Source organism: Hemitrygon akajei, chromosome 18 (genome assembly GCF_048418815.1).
Source record: "Hemitrygon akajei chromosome 18, sHemAka1.3, whole genome shotgun sequence".
Classification (NCBI taxonomy): Eukaryota; Metazoa; Chordata; class Chondrichthyes; order Myliobatiformes; family Dasyatidae; genus Hemitrygon; species Hemitrygon akajei.
In genome coordinates, this window is record NC_133141.1 from 43684280 (window position 1) to 43697693 (window position 13414).

Consider the following 13414-nt stretch of genomic DNA (forward strand, 5'->3'; position numbering starts at 1 on the left):
AAGCTGTTTTCCTCACTCTGCCCATGCACATTCCCAACAGTTGTGTCATCTAAAACTTGCAGCCTCATCCTGATCCCTCCCTCTCTCAGAAAAACATAAGGAGAACTTTCATCCACCCTTCTGGTGATAGCAGACCTTGGCACACTGCAACCTCCTGCGACCAGTTATCAGTTGGAAAGCATTTTCAAAAACACCTTTGTACTTATTTTGATCTTATTTCTATTCTCCTTTCTGATTTACTGCAGCCTATTGCTGATTGCTCTTACAAATGAGCTTGGTGGATAAGCCCACCAAGGTTCATCTTCTTTCTATCTTTGACTGGTTCCTGCTTTTCATTGATAACTTTTTTTCTTTAATTTTCCATGATTGTAAATTATATTTTGCTTCATGGAGGCAGATCTGAACCAACCAATTGCCATTGTGAGATAAAAGTTCACATGCAAAAAATCTGAGAAGCAATTGATCTGGATAATTGTTAAATAATTTTGGCCAGTCTAAAATTATAAAAGTGTAAGTGGTGTGAAAGTGTAAATAAAAACATAGAATTCTAGAAACACTCAGCAGGTCCGGTAGCATCTGTGGAAGAAGCAGAGATAACCTCACATGTTCTAGAGTCACAGACCTGAAACATTAACAATTTCTATCAGTTAACTGCTAATGGTTTCCATTTACTATTACCTTTCTGTGATCGTAAGAACATTAAACCAATAATACAATCCAGTATTCAAAATGTGGGAGTCACCTATCACCAAGGTAGCTCAGTGTGGATTTGCCAACTTTATATTTTGAATGATGAGAATCATTAATTCCTCAGTCTTAGCATCTTCTCTTAAAAAAATACACATTTGAGTTGCATGAGTTAGTAAGTGGTATAATCACACTAATTCCTTATAGTGTTTAGTGCCTGATAGTTTGCAGATCAATAGAAGACTGCCAGTGCACAGAAAAGAAGGCACATTTACTCAGCAGCTTTGGCGGACTCAGTGATGAACCAAAGTAGAATTAGGAATCTCAACTCTTTATACATTTATTAAGAGAAAACAGAATGGAACAGGACTGAGCATAACTTATTTGACTGGAGAAATAACAGGTAACACAATTTTAGAACATGTCTCTTAAGAATTAGAAGTTAAAGAATAACTGGTCAATAGAAAACCATAAGATTTTCAGAATGTTTTATCACCACTCCTTAAGCATGTTACAATTATCATTTGAGGTAATTAGAGGAGAAAGTGGATTTGGTTAAAGGTATTAAAATCACCAAAGGCCTATATATAAAAGGCAATTAGTAAGGCTGATTTATTTTGGCTTTTATATTAGTAGGATGCAGGGAAGAGCTGGTTGGGAGTTGGAATGCAAAATTGAGGAAACATTCCTCCAATTACACAGAACTTGGCCACTACCCCATTTTGAAAGCACTAAATCTCAACAGAGACATTTCTACCAGACTTGCCGAACTCTGGACATTGACCTTCAGCTTTGGCCTCAAGACTTCACTGACTTCTGGGTATAGTCTTCAGGACTCACCGATCACGGGTTTGTCCTTCAGGCCTTGACCCAGGACTTACCAATCATAGATTTGACCTTCAGACCTCGATCCCGGACTTGCCAATCATTTTAATCTTGTTGTTAAAAAGATAAAAAATACTATGGGTATAGAAATCTTTTTACCTTTTAAGAAATAATAGGTCATAGAGAACCATACAGCGTGGAAACAAGCCCTTCAACCCAACTCCTCCATGGTAACCAAGATGTCTTCCAGATCTAGTCCCATTAACCTGTGTTTGGCACAAATCTTTCTGAACCTTTCCTATTCACAAACCTGGCAAAATTCCTTTTAACTAGTGTAATTATACCTACCTTTACCACTTAATCTGGCAGTTCATGTCATATATTGACCATCCTCTGTTAAGTAGCCGGCCCTCAGACCCCCTTTAAGTCTCTCCTTCTCACCTTTAATCAATGCAATCTAGTTCCAGGCTCCTAGGCTCCAAGGAAAGAATATAAAAAGATATGGGAGTCAGGAATGAAATCAGAAATCTTACTTTCACATAACAGTGGTGGAAATATTTCACCTAAAAGCTGCTAGGTCAAATACAGGTGACGCCATTTACATTATGGCAGATCGGGTTACAAAAATTTGCCCTTATGGAATTTACAAATCACAATCAAAAAATCTAGGTTTTGCATTACGGAAAACAATGATAGCTTCCTCCACCCCTCTCCCCCAACAAAGAGACTGACTCCAATAATTTTAAGGCATTAATCAAGATTTTTCATGGCATCATCCAGCAGGAATACAAGCCCTTTGGTCCACCAAGTCTATGCTGACCATCGAGTACCCATTTTATACCCCTACCACACTAATCCCACTTTGCTCTCCCGACATTCCTTTTGGCTTTCCATAGTTTCTACCACTCACATACACACCAAGGAATACCTGTAGTTAAAACAGCTACTTAAAACTTATTTCTCTCTTGCTTTTCGGATGTGGGAAGAAACTGGAACATTCAGGGAAAAAAAATCAAAAAAAATCAAGAATACATTTCACTGAGAGTTTAATTTTTACTTTTTAAGGAAGTAAAAATGGAATTTGTCACTATTCCTGCTCTAGGGTTAATAAGACCATAAGACATAGGAGCAGAATCAGGCATTTGGTCCATCGAGTTGGTTCCGCTATTTCATCATGGCTGATTTATTATCCCTCTCAACCCCATTCTCCTGCCTTCTCCCCATGACGTTTGATGCCCTTACTAATCAAGAACCTATTAACTTCCACTTTAAATACGCCCAATGACTTGCCTAATAAAGCATTTGTGGCAAAGAATTCCACAGATTCACCACCCTCTGGCTAGATAAATTCCTCATCTGTTTTAAAGTGACGTTCTTCTATTCTGATGCTGTGCCTTCTGGTCCCAGATTTCCCCAACATAGAAAACATCCTCTCCATACCCACTCTATATAGGTCTTTCAATATTCAATAGGTTTCAATGAGATCTCCCTCATTCTTCTAAATTCCAGTGAGTACAGGCTCAGAGTCATTAAATGCTCCTCATACATTAACCCTTTCATTCCCAGGATCATTCTCATGAACTTTCTCTTGACCCTCTCCAATCAGTCACTACGGCACTCCTCCTCTTCCCTCTTCCTTTCTGAACCACAGAGTCAGTCTCAGTCCTGAAGACCTGGTCCCTGCAGCTTTCCCCTGGTAGCTTGTTCCCCCTCAACAGTATCCAAAGCCAGTGTTATTAAGGCGGACTGCCACAGGGGTACCCTGCACTGTTGGCCTATTCCCTTTCCCTCTTCTGACAGTTACCCAGCTATCTGCCTCCTGCAGCCTAGAGATGACTACCTCCCTGAAGCTCCTATCTGTCACCTCCTCATTCTCCTGTAAGAGCCGAAGGTCATCCAGCCACAGTTCCAGTTCCCTAACAGTTAGTGCCGCCTCTGCAGGCAGCTTTCTGTTTTAACTATCAGCAAACTTGAGCAGGTTCCTGCTCTTCTGCTGGTCAACCCAAGGATTTCTGTATTCATGCTTTAGGCCCAAAGCCCTTGACATTGATTGGGTAGCTGGGGGTATGGTGGGAGAGTTTGGTGAGAAAATGCCAGCCGTTTCCAAAATGTTTTTATCCATGGTCATAATATCTTAGGCTGCGAGCAGCCTTTCTTTATATTATACATCCAAAACGTTGGAGGAATTCAGGATGTTTCTGGCTGAGATGTCCTGATGAAGGCCCTCAGCCCAAAACATCAACTGTTTATTCCTGTCCATGGATGCTGCCTGACCTGCTGAGTTCTTCCAGCATTTTGTGAGCATCCACAGAATCTCTCATATTGACTCTTCCTTTATATTAACACGGAAGTGAATACCTTCATTGTCCACATTAACCTGACAGGCAGTATCGATTTGTCAAAGGATTGCACCAGCTACTTAGAGGGCAGTTATTGACTTGAAGAGCAAATGTTCATTTCCACAACATCATGTTTTACATAGAAAGCAAAGAATTTTGGTGAACTTTTGTGGCCAACTGCAACATTTGTAGATTCATTTTAAGTTGGGAACAGTTTCTTCAAGTATATAAATTGTATACAAATTGTTTGACTAGAAATTCAGTTCTATAACACTGTGTTTTCTCCAGTGTTATGAGACTGAAAAAAAATTTCCATGAATAGAAAATTATTTTGATTTGAGAAATTCAACAAGGTTCTTGCTGTCATGAGTCACCTTTACAATATTGATGTGAGTTCCATATCAGAGAGGGACAGAATTATGTAACTTACCCTGAAGAATTTGGATCACATTAACCTAAGGATCCCTATCATTGGGCAGTGTCAGCCCAGCATTACCTTTTGGGTACAGCTTCAGAACAAGGTATCTGCAAGTGAATGCGAACCGAACACCTGGCAACCCACCCTTCGAACAATCGTGTCTGCATGTTCCACTCTTCAATTCCACCTGACCCCCACAACCAATCTCCTGGCTGCAAATTCCCCCCACACCCCACTGTAGTGCAAGAAGTCTTGATCTTTCCCAGCTCCTGCATACCCACACCCACAGACACACTCATAAGCTGCAACATTAACAAAGTCCTCAATGTCCTTGAACAATGCCCTGAGGAGAGGAGGGCCAGGCAACACATTTACAAATGCTAAAATGCACAATTTTGCATTTGCTGACTCATTACATCAAAGTCAATTAGCAGAACGACCACTGTAATTCCCTCATCCTTCCCCATTTTATGCCTTTAAGATGTGCTAGAATTTGGCAAGGTTGGAATCCTTCCTCAGGAACCCTTGATCAACTTGATGACAGAAATTTCAGCAAATCAGGTGTTTCTGGGTGTATGCTTGTAAAGAAATCATTTCACCTTAATAAAACGTGTAACACCCTGATGATCCAGCATACCTGGACTAACACGAGGAAATTTTCATTTTATCCTGTAGAAAATCTCTTCTTTTTTGTAAACCACTGCCTTGCAAACATAGAATATTGCTTTCTTTGTTATTCTCCTGAGACATGTGGGGATTATTGTTCCACAGGAACAGGCAAGCATATGCTCCTTTATCCATGTGAGTGAATGAGTCTCGATGGTTGATTGGCAAAAGGTCCATACAGTCATTGGTGAATAACAACTTACATCTTCAACATAAATCCATTTTCCAGCTGAAGTCAGATATAGGAATCTCAGCTATATTATATTCCTGCTGTCACTCCCATCCAACCCCCACCCCCTTTTATAACTTCAAAACAATTTTTTTCTGATGTAATGATCCAACTTCAAAAAGTCAGTTTTACCTTGCTTATAAAGCAAATGACAAAGCTTATTCTTATTTAGAAATATATGCCTAAAGAGTTTATTTAAAAGTCAAAAGATTTTAACTCATGCTAAAATATCCACATTATTATTATTACTACTACTATAGTAATTTGGACCTTAATAATGTCGTATAATACTCTGATCTAGGAAATACATATATTTTTCATATCTTTGTAAACAGCCACAATGAAGATTTTTCAGTCATTTATGTTGCAAACACATATGTAGCGAATAACAGTTTTTTCTTTTTAAATAAAATTCCTCCCGTTTCCTTCATAACTTGGACTTGCATCCTGAGAAAGTGTGGAATATCTTGGTCAGCCATTTCAGAAGGCCATTATGATGCTTTCTCATGGGCATTTTGTTCAGATTGCTCCTCTTCTTCAGAGCTACTTTCTACATCACTTCTCTCATCTTTAGATACCTAACCATAAAGAAAACCACATTTTAGATTTCAACCAAAAGGCTTTCATGAATGTTTTTCTGGTGATTTAGACATGAGTGCTTTAAAATAAGTGATTTATCACTTATCACTTATCGATATTCTGAAGTACCTTCATAGATCTTTATATACTGTTGTTATACTTTTGCGGTAGACCTTGAATGCATCAAGGAAAAGTGGCAGTGGCACATTGCCACCATGAGCAGGTAAGTAGCAAACAAATCAAATAGGAATGCTCTGTTGCAGGGTTAAAAATCAGTAAGGAGAATGGAAATAGGACTGATGGAATTACTTTGTAGGGAGCTGGCAGGGATCTGTGGGCTTAACAGCCTCCTGTGTTATAATAAGCAACCATAGAGATACCATAGGACCAATGAGCAAGGAGCTAAAAGACATTGACACATTCAAGGGCTTTGTACAGGAAGGATGAGGTTAGAGCTGGAGAGAATCTGCCCAGGCTTTGAAAATTAAAAATATATATGGATGCTGGAAATCAGAAAAACAGAAAATGATTAAAACACTGCACTGGTTCTTGGAGATAAGAAATATGAGGGAGGAGATTATTTAAACATATTAAGATCTTAAGGGCGCTTGATAAGGTAAATGTTGAGATGCTTTCAAAGTTCAAAGTAAATTTATTATCAAAGTACATATGTCACCATTTTCTTGTGGGCATTCATCATAAATAAAAAGAAACACAATAGAATCAGTGTAAAACCGCACACCACAGAGTCGGTCAAACAATCAATGTGCAAGTACAAAGAGAAAAGAAAATAATAATAAAAAATAAATAAGCAATAAATAACAAGAAAATGAGTTGTAGAGTCCTTAAAAGTGAATCCACACTGTAGGTTGTGGAATCAGTTAAGTGTTGGGTGAGTGAAGTTATCCCCTCTGGTTCAAGAGCCTGATGGGTGAGGGGTAATAACTGTTCCTGAGCCTGGTGGTGTGAGACTTGAAGCTCCTGCATCTCCTTCCCAATGGCAGCAATGAGAAGAAAGCATGGCCAGGATGGTGGGGGCCCTTGATAATGGATACTGCTTTCCTGTAACAGCACTCTGCAGGTGTGCTCAATGATGGGAAGGGCTTCATCGGTGATGGACTGGGCCGTATCCACTCGTTATTGTAGTTTTCTTTTCCATTCAAGAGCATTAATACTCCCATACCAGGTCGTAATGCAATCAGTTAGTTGTATTCATGAGTCACAAACAAGGGAACATAGCTACAAAATAAGGGCTAGTCATTTAATAGTGAAGAATTAGAAATTTATTCTCTTGGAGGTGATGAACCATAGAGCATACAGTACAGAAACAGGCACTTCGGCCCCTCTAGTCTATGCCAAACTGCTTTTCTGCCTAGTCCCATCAACCTGCACCTAGACCATAGCCCTCCATAACATCTGCTCTCAATATACATATCTAAATTTCTCTTATATGTTGAAATTGAACCTGCATCTGCCAGTTCCTCTAGCAGCTCGTTCCACACTCACACCGTCCTCTGAGAGAAGAGGTTCTCCTTAAATATTTCACCTTTCATCCTTAACCTATGACCTCTAGCTCTAGTTTCTCCCAACCTTCGTGGAAAAAGGCTGCTTGCATTAACCCTGTCTATACCCTTCATAGTTTTGTATACCTCTATTAAGTTTCTCCATATTCTCCTATGCTTGAATCTCTGGAATTCTCTAACCCAGAGGTAGGTGGAAGCCAGGTCATTAGATATACTTAAGATGGAGATAGATAAGTATTTGAAAGATTGGTGAAGTCAGAGATATAATGAAATGGCACAGAGATTTAGGCCAGCATGGATCAGCTATGATCACATTGAATAGCAGGGCAGACGAGGGCCCTGATGGCCTTTTCTGCCTTTATTTTCCTGTGTTCTTGTCTTCTTATGGCAACATCTATGGAAAGGGACATTCCATTCCAAGGTCACCACATCAAAACCATTCTGATGCAAGCTTCCGGACGTCTCAGAGCAGACTCGATAGGTCAAATGGTTTAACACTGCTCCTATGTCTTATGGTAATGTTAACTGCTTTACATTGCATAGATGGTGCCTGACCTGCTGAGTGCCTCCAGAAATTTGGTTTTATCTAAAGATTCTGAATTAAGATAGATTGTCTGTTAATTAGGAAGCTGAGGACTCGTTACCTTCAACTTCCTGTGGACAGTTATGATGGAGAAAGATGAATCACAATGTCAAATGACATTGGATCTGAAACTGGAATGAAGGACTTCACTGATAATGTGTTAAAAATCTCAACTATATTGTCTTCTGAAATGATTGAGAACTACTGGCAGAACAGTGGGTTTGCAATGACCCTCCAACAGCTCCAAAGATGAGGTTGAAGCACTGGCCAGGAAGAGCAAAGGGTATCATTTTTAAATCCAGAGAGAAGAATAAATACAAAGTCTTCCCCAATACAGATACACCTTTCCATTATCAGTGGATGTGTTTACTCTGCTTTACAAATGTATAATGACAACTCAGTGTAATGAAGTTCATGTTTGATTTTTCATTTTCACACCTGTCCATAAAGGTAATCCACTAAAAATTATAAACTCATCAGTATCCAGGCAAGATAAGTTACCTTTCCTTTATGAAATGCTTTAAGCACCATACGGATGATTAGGTATGACCAGTAGATGTGCATAATCAGCAGTGTGATAAGAAGAAGATTTATAAAGCCCCAGATTTTAAATGGTCCAATGATCTCCCAGCTTTCAAAAAATACAGATCTGATGCTCCTGTAAAATAAAACACACCTTTAATTTTGAAACAGTTCAGATATGCAGGAAAAATTAAGTCAAAATTAGACAATGGGTGGATTTTGATTCTTACTAATCTCCCTGAAAAGATCTTTTGTTCATTTCATAAATTTATTGAAATGTGTGAAATGACAATCAGACACATTCTGTAAAGCTAGGGAAATCTACCCTTCCAGGTTACTGCACATACAGTGACAACAATTTATGCCAATTATTTGCTTCTCCCTATTAGTTAATTGAAATGAGCATGGGTAAAATGCCATTTCCTATCAAAATGAGAGTCCCATCCCTGAATGAGGCACAGTGACAATTTAAAAATAGAACAGGGGGCACAGCCTTAGAATACAAGGACATCCCTTTAGAACAATAGCCAGAGAGTGGTGAATATGTGGAATTCATTGCCAAAGACAGCTGTGGACACCAAGTCATTGGGTATATTTAAAGCGGTTTGAGAAATGGCAGAGCAGACTCGATGGGCAGAATGATCTAATTCTGCTCCTGTGTCTTAAAGTATTACATAAAGTTATTTAAAATAACTTTAATGCATGCTATATTTTTGCTACAATTAAGGCTGTAGCAGAAATCATTGGGCTTTTGAGATAAAGGGGTATTTTCAATTCCTAAAGAATGCTTATGCTCTTAAAGTGGAAGGACAGATTCTCATCATTCCCTTTTCACCTCAGTTGCTGACAACATGGAAAAAAGGGTCACAGGCATTCTTGCAACAGTTGTTCAGAGGCATGTAACCTAAGGAATGACATACAGAGCTAATGTGATACATGAGCTGTTTTTCAGGGATGAGATCTTGTGAATTTCATTATGAACAAGATATGTATGTTACAAGCTATCCCTAAATTTGTGGAAAATTTTGAATTTCACTTACTTTTCTCATTGAGATTATGTCATTCCATTTGCGAGCAATTTGAGCTATTTAGATCAATGTGGGAACTACAGACTCTTCCACTGACAGATAGGTAATAGCCAAGAGGACAAGTGAATGGGGAGCTTGCAAGGTGGTCCACTCTGCCATTCGTACAGACTTCTGGGTGCTCTTAATGTAAGGCATCTAAATTGTCATATCATATCATATCATCTTGAATGCTCTTTCTTCACTTTGAGCAGTTGTAGCTCAGAAGCATCCAGGAATCAGTGGAGACACTACACTTTTTCAGGGTAACCATGTTCTCTTTCCTCCTGGTTATCTCTTCTCATGACAGAGCTTAGAATGGAATGACTGTTCATTTCGACTCAGTGGATGGTAGAACTCCTAAACCTCTTTCTCTTTATCATTTTGGGGAAAAAGGCACCATTGAGCACTCTTCCTCCTACTTCTGACTGATATGTAAGCCTCTGTGGCTGGCTTTGTTAATAAAGGAGATAATTATCTCTTATAATCATCTTTAATGAAACTTTAATCATAATCTAAAACAGCTATGTGAAGAAACATGTTCCAGTACGAGTCACACATTTTTATTATGCTATTCCCAACCTAATTTACTTGGATTAACCTGACAAATAATATCTGAATTGTAATATGATTAAAAAGTGGACATGCCCAAATTATTTATGAACTTCAACTTCACTGAAACAAATTTTGCAAACTATTCAAAATATTTTTTCAATTTCAGGTAGCATTCAAATATTTTATTTCAAAAAATTTATTCATAAGGTTTGCAGAAACGTGCTTCAGTAATTGTCATGTTCACAAAGTGCAAAAGAGACCATCTTAGTCAACCACTATAATAACTTTGGTTCTAATATTAGTCTGCGGACGCTACTGAATTTATCTTAACCTGTGTCTTTGACATTGCTCTCTCAAGCACTATTTATACAAAGTGCAATGAGAGAAACATCTTTTGGATTAATCCATCTTACTTTCAAGTTCAAAAACTGAATGTTTAAAGTAAATATTTTGCATTATGAACATCTCAAATTTAATCCAATTACATGCAATGAAGATCTGTTACAATAGAAATATGTCCTGTTCAAATACAATAAATTGCCCTTGTTCGCGTGTACCAGGTTCAATTGTACAAAATTTCAGAAGCTGCATGACTGTTAGAATGACACTTTTCACATATGATAAATTTCTATCTCATTGCCTTATGTGGTATTTTATGCCAGTTCTGCATCTGTTTGGTCTGTAGAACTGGCATAGAACTTGGGCTATAGAAAATGACTGTCCCAACTTTTCATTGAGTATGTGCTGAAGTAGCTAATTTCAGCCTTAGCTAGTGTGGGAAAAAGCAAGCACTTTGCTTTGAGCTTTGATCACTGAAAACTCAAAGTGTGCCTATACTGAGTGAGGTAATGATTAGGCCCAGTTTGACATCATGGTCAAATAACCTAACAATATTCCAACTCACACATGAAGGCTGAACAGTAGCAAGGGTCTATGAAACCATATGGAAAGTATGTTTGACAGAGGAAGCTGAGAATGAAAATTACATTGTCAGGAAAAAATGACATCCTGTATAAATTAATGATCTTACTTCCCTATAATTAATATAAATACAGCTGTGAAAAGGTAAGAAGATATTACTCACGTGATTGGATATATTACCAGACGGGTCACAATGAAGACCACAGCAAACATCAAGAAGAAGATGTTGCAGAGTTTTTGCCATTTAGCATAGTTTGCCATTTTAGCAAGCTAGATTTAAAGAAAAAATATAATTGGTATCATGAACCTATCAACAAATTTGAAAGAAACACATCCATATCCAAGTGCAAAAGCATACAATTAGTAAGAATTAGTTATCCTTGGAATAAATCATTCAAATCATAATCTGAGATGAATGGTTCTGATTGCCATATTACAGGAAGTATATAATTGCATTGGAGACAAGTTTCACAAGCATGTTGGTTTAGAAGGAGAGATTGGATAGGTTTGATTTGATTTCCAAAGGGGTAGATGAGGAACTGCTGGAGATAAACAAAATTATGAAGAGAATAGATATAATAAGAAACTTCTCTCCACAGCAAAGATATCTACAATTAGAGGGCATTAATTTAGGGTGAGCAATAACAGGCTTAGGAAAGAACCAAGCTAGAACTTTTTGGTTGGAATCTGAATGTACTGCCTGAGTTGATGGCGGACGCACATATTCTCACAATATTTAAAACATAACCAGACAAGGCCTTAACTACAAAAGCATGCAAGAGTATGGACTAAGTGCAGGTAAATGGTTGAAGAATAGATGACTGCTTAGTCGGTATGCACTTGGTGGACTGAAGGGCCCATATACATGCTCTATGCATGGTCTTTCAGTAACCAGGTGCCCCTGGAGATTTTGGACAGATGACATTCCTCGTGTACTTAAACCCAGGGTGCAACTAAGATTCTGCTGGAGCGGCTTTCAGTTTTGTCCATTTATGGTGACAGAACTCAACACTACAGCCTGCTTTTACTTTAGGTGTTTGTGAGGCAGCTAATTTATTTCATTATGTAAATAATTGTCTTATGGAGGAACAAGAGAGAGAAAGATGATAGAGCTTAGGAAGTAAGTTCTAAAGCTCAGGTATTTGGCTGTTTACAGTGTTATAATTAAATTCAAGAACAATCAACAAGCCAGCTTTTGAAACTGCTATAAAAATGACTGCCATTTGGTAAAGTTTGTTATGAAAATTAATTAGCATTACTACTTTATCTCAAGTAGGATACTGTTTTCCCCATTGACAATATGTTCAGATTCAGCATTCAATCAAAGCCAAAGATCGAAGTGTCCTGAAGATAAATTGGCCAAAACTATCTAACAATTAATTTCATCCTTTTTTTAAAGATCCTTTCAAAGTGTTGGATAAGGAAGTATCCATTGGTCAAGAAACTAGCTGGTTTGCCTGGAATAAAGCGACTCTCACACAAGGCTAATTAATTAGAAAAAATATCAGATAAAACAATAGATCAAAATAAAAGAAATTTATCAGGCATTGAAGAATAAAATACTTAAATACATCCTATAATGAAAAATCTACCAAAGACACAAGTTAAGATCAAGACTGAAATTCACCAAGAAAAATACAATTGGTACATAGAAGGATAATAGAAAAAATAAGTTTAAAACTAAGAGGAAAATTAGAAAATCTAACAGAATATGAAAAGATGGACAATCCACAAAAATACCAAGTGCTTTTATGAACTGATAAATAAACAATGTGAAAGAAGAACAGACCCTACTTAGAGATGAAAGGGTCCTAATCAATTTGTGTCATGGAATGTCATAAATATTTAACAAGCATTTTATCCTGCTCCTTAGCTTTTGCAACTCCTTTTGAAAAAGGAAAACCAATTGGAAGTTCAAATATCTGAGAAAAGGTAGAAACTATAAATGGACATAAATATTTAAGCAATCCAAGCTTAAGCAAAATGCTTTTAAAATATTGAGGAAGACTGAGGAATATGGCAGCAGAATCAGCTAAACATTTTTCACGAGTCTTTAGAAAATGGAAATCAAAATTTTTGGACAGCAGCAAATAATACATCTACGTACACAAAAAATGATAGAGACCAGACAGAAAATTATAAACGTTATGCTATCTACAGGTGTGTGTGGTAACCTTCAAGGGCGGATCTTGACTTCCTACAGAAGTGCAAAACGATTTATAGCACGTTCATGGCCTATTTATATCCTTCACAGTTCTCATGACTTCAATAGAGAACCAATTAGGTAATCTGGTTTGCAATCACCCTATCTATGTTATAGCATCTGCTGGAGGAACTCAGTGGGTTCAGCAACATATGATGTAGAATCACAGCCCTTTGCCCCACAACAGATGCTGCTCAACCAGTTGAATTCTTCCAGCAAAGTCATTTTTGGCTTCAAATTTCAGCATCTGCTGACTCTTGTTTCTCCACCCTATTGTAGCTTTGCTTGAAGACTGGATTA

General features: G+C 37.8%; 1 protein-coding gene across 1 annotated transcript in view; it reads right to left on the reverse strand.

Annotated features, from left to right (window-relative positions):
- Positions 1 to 5322: 5322 nt before the first annotated feature.
- LOC140741376 (ceramide synthase 6-like) overlaps positions 5323 to 13414 on the reverse strand; it is a 32713-nt gene continuing 24621 nt past the window's right edge. The window contains exons 8-10 of the mRNA XM_073071535.1: positions 11075 to 11181; positions 8351 to 8507; positions 5323 to 5742 (exon numbers count right to left, since the gene is read on the reverse strand). Of these exons, the coding sequence (XP_072927636.1) occupies positions 5656 to 5742; positions 8351 to 8507; positions 11075 to 11181 (351 nt within the window). The 3' untranslated portion in view covers positions 5323 to 5655. The remainder of the gene's footprint in view (positions 5743 to 8350; positions 8508 to 11074; positions 11182 to 13414) is intronic.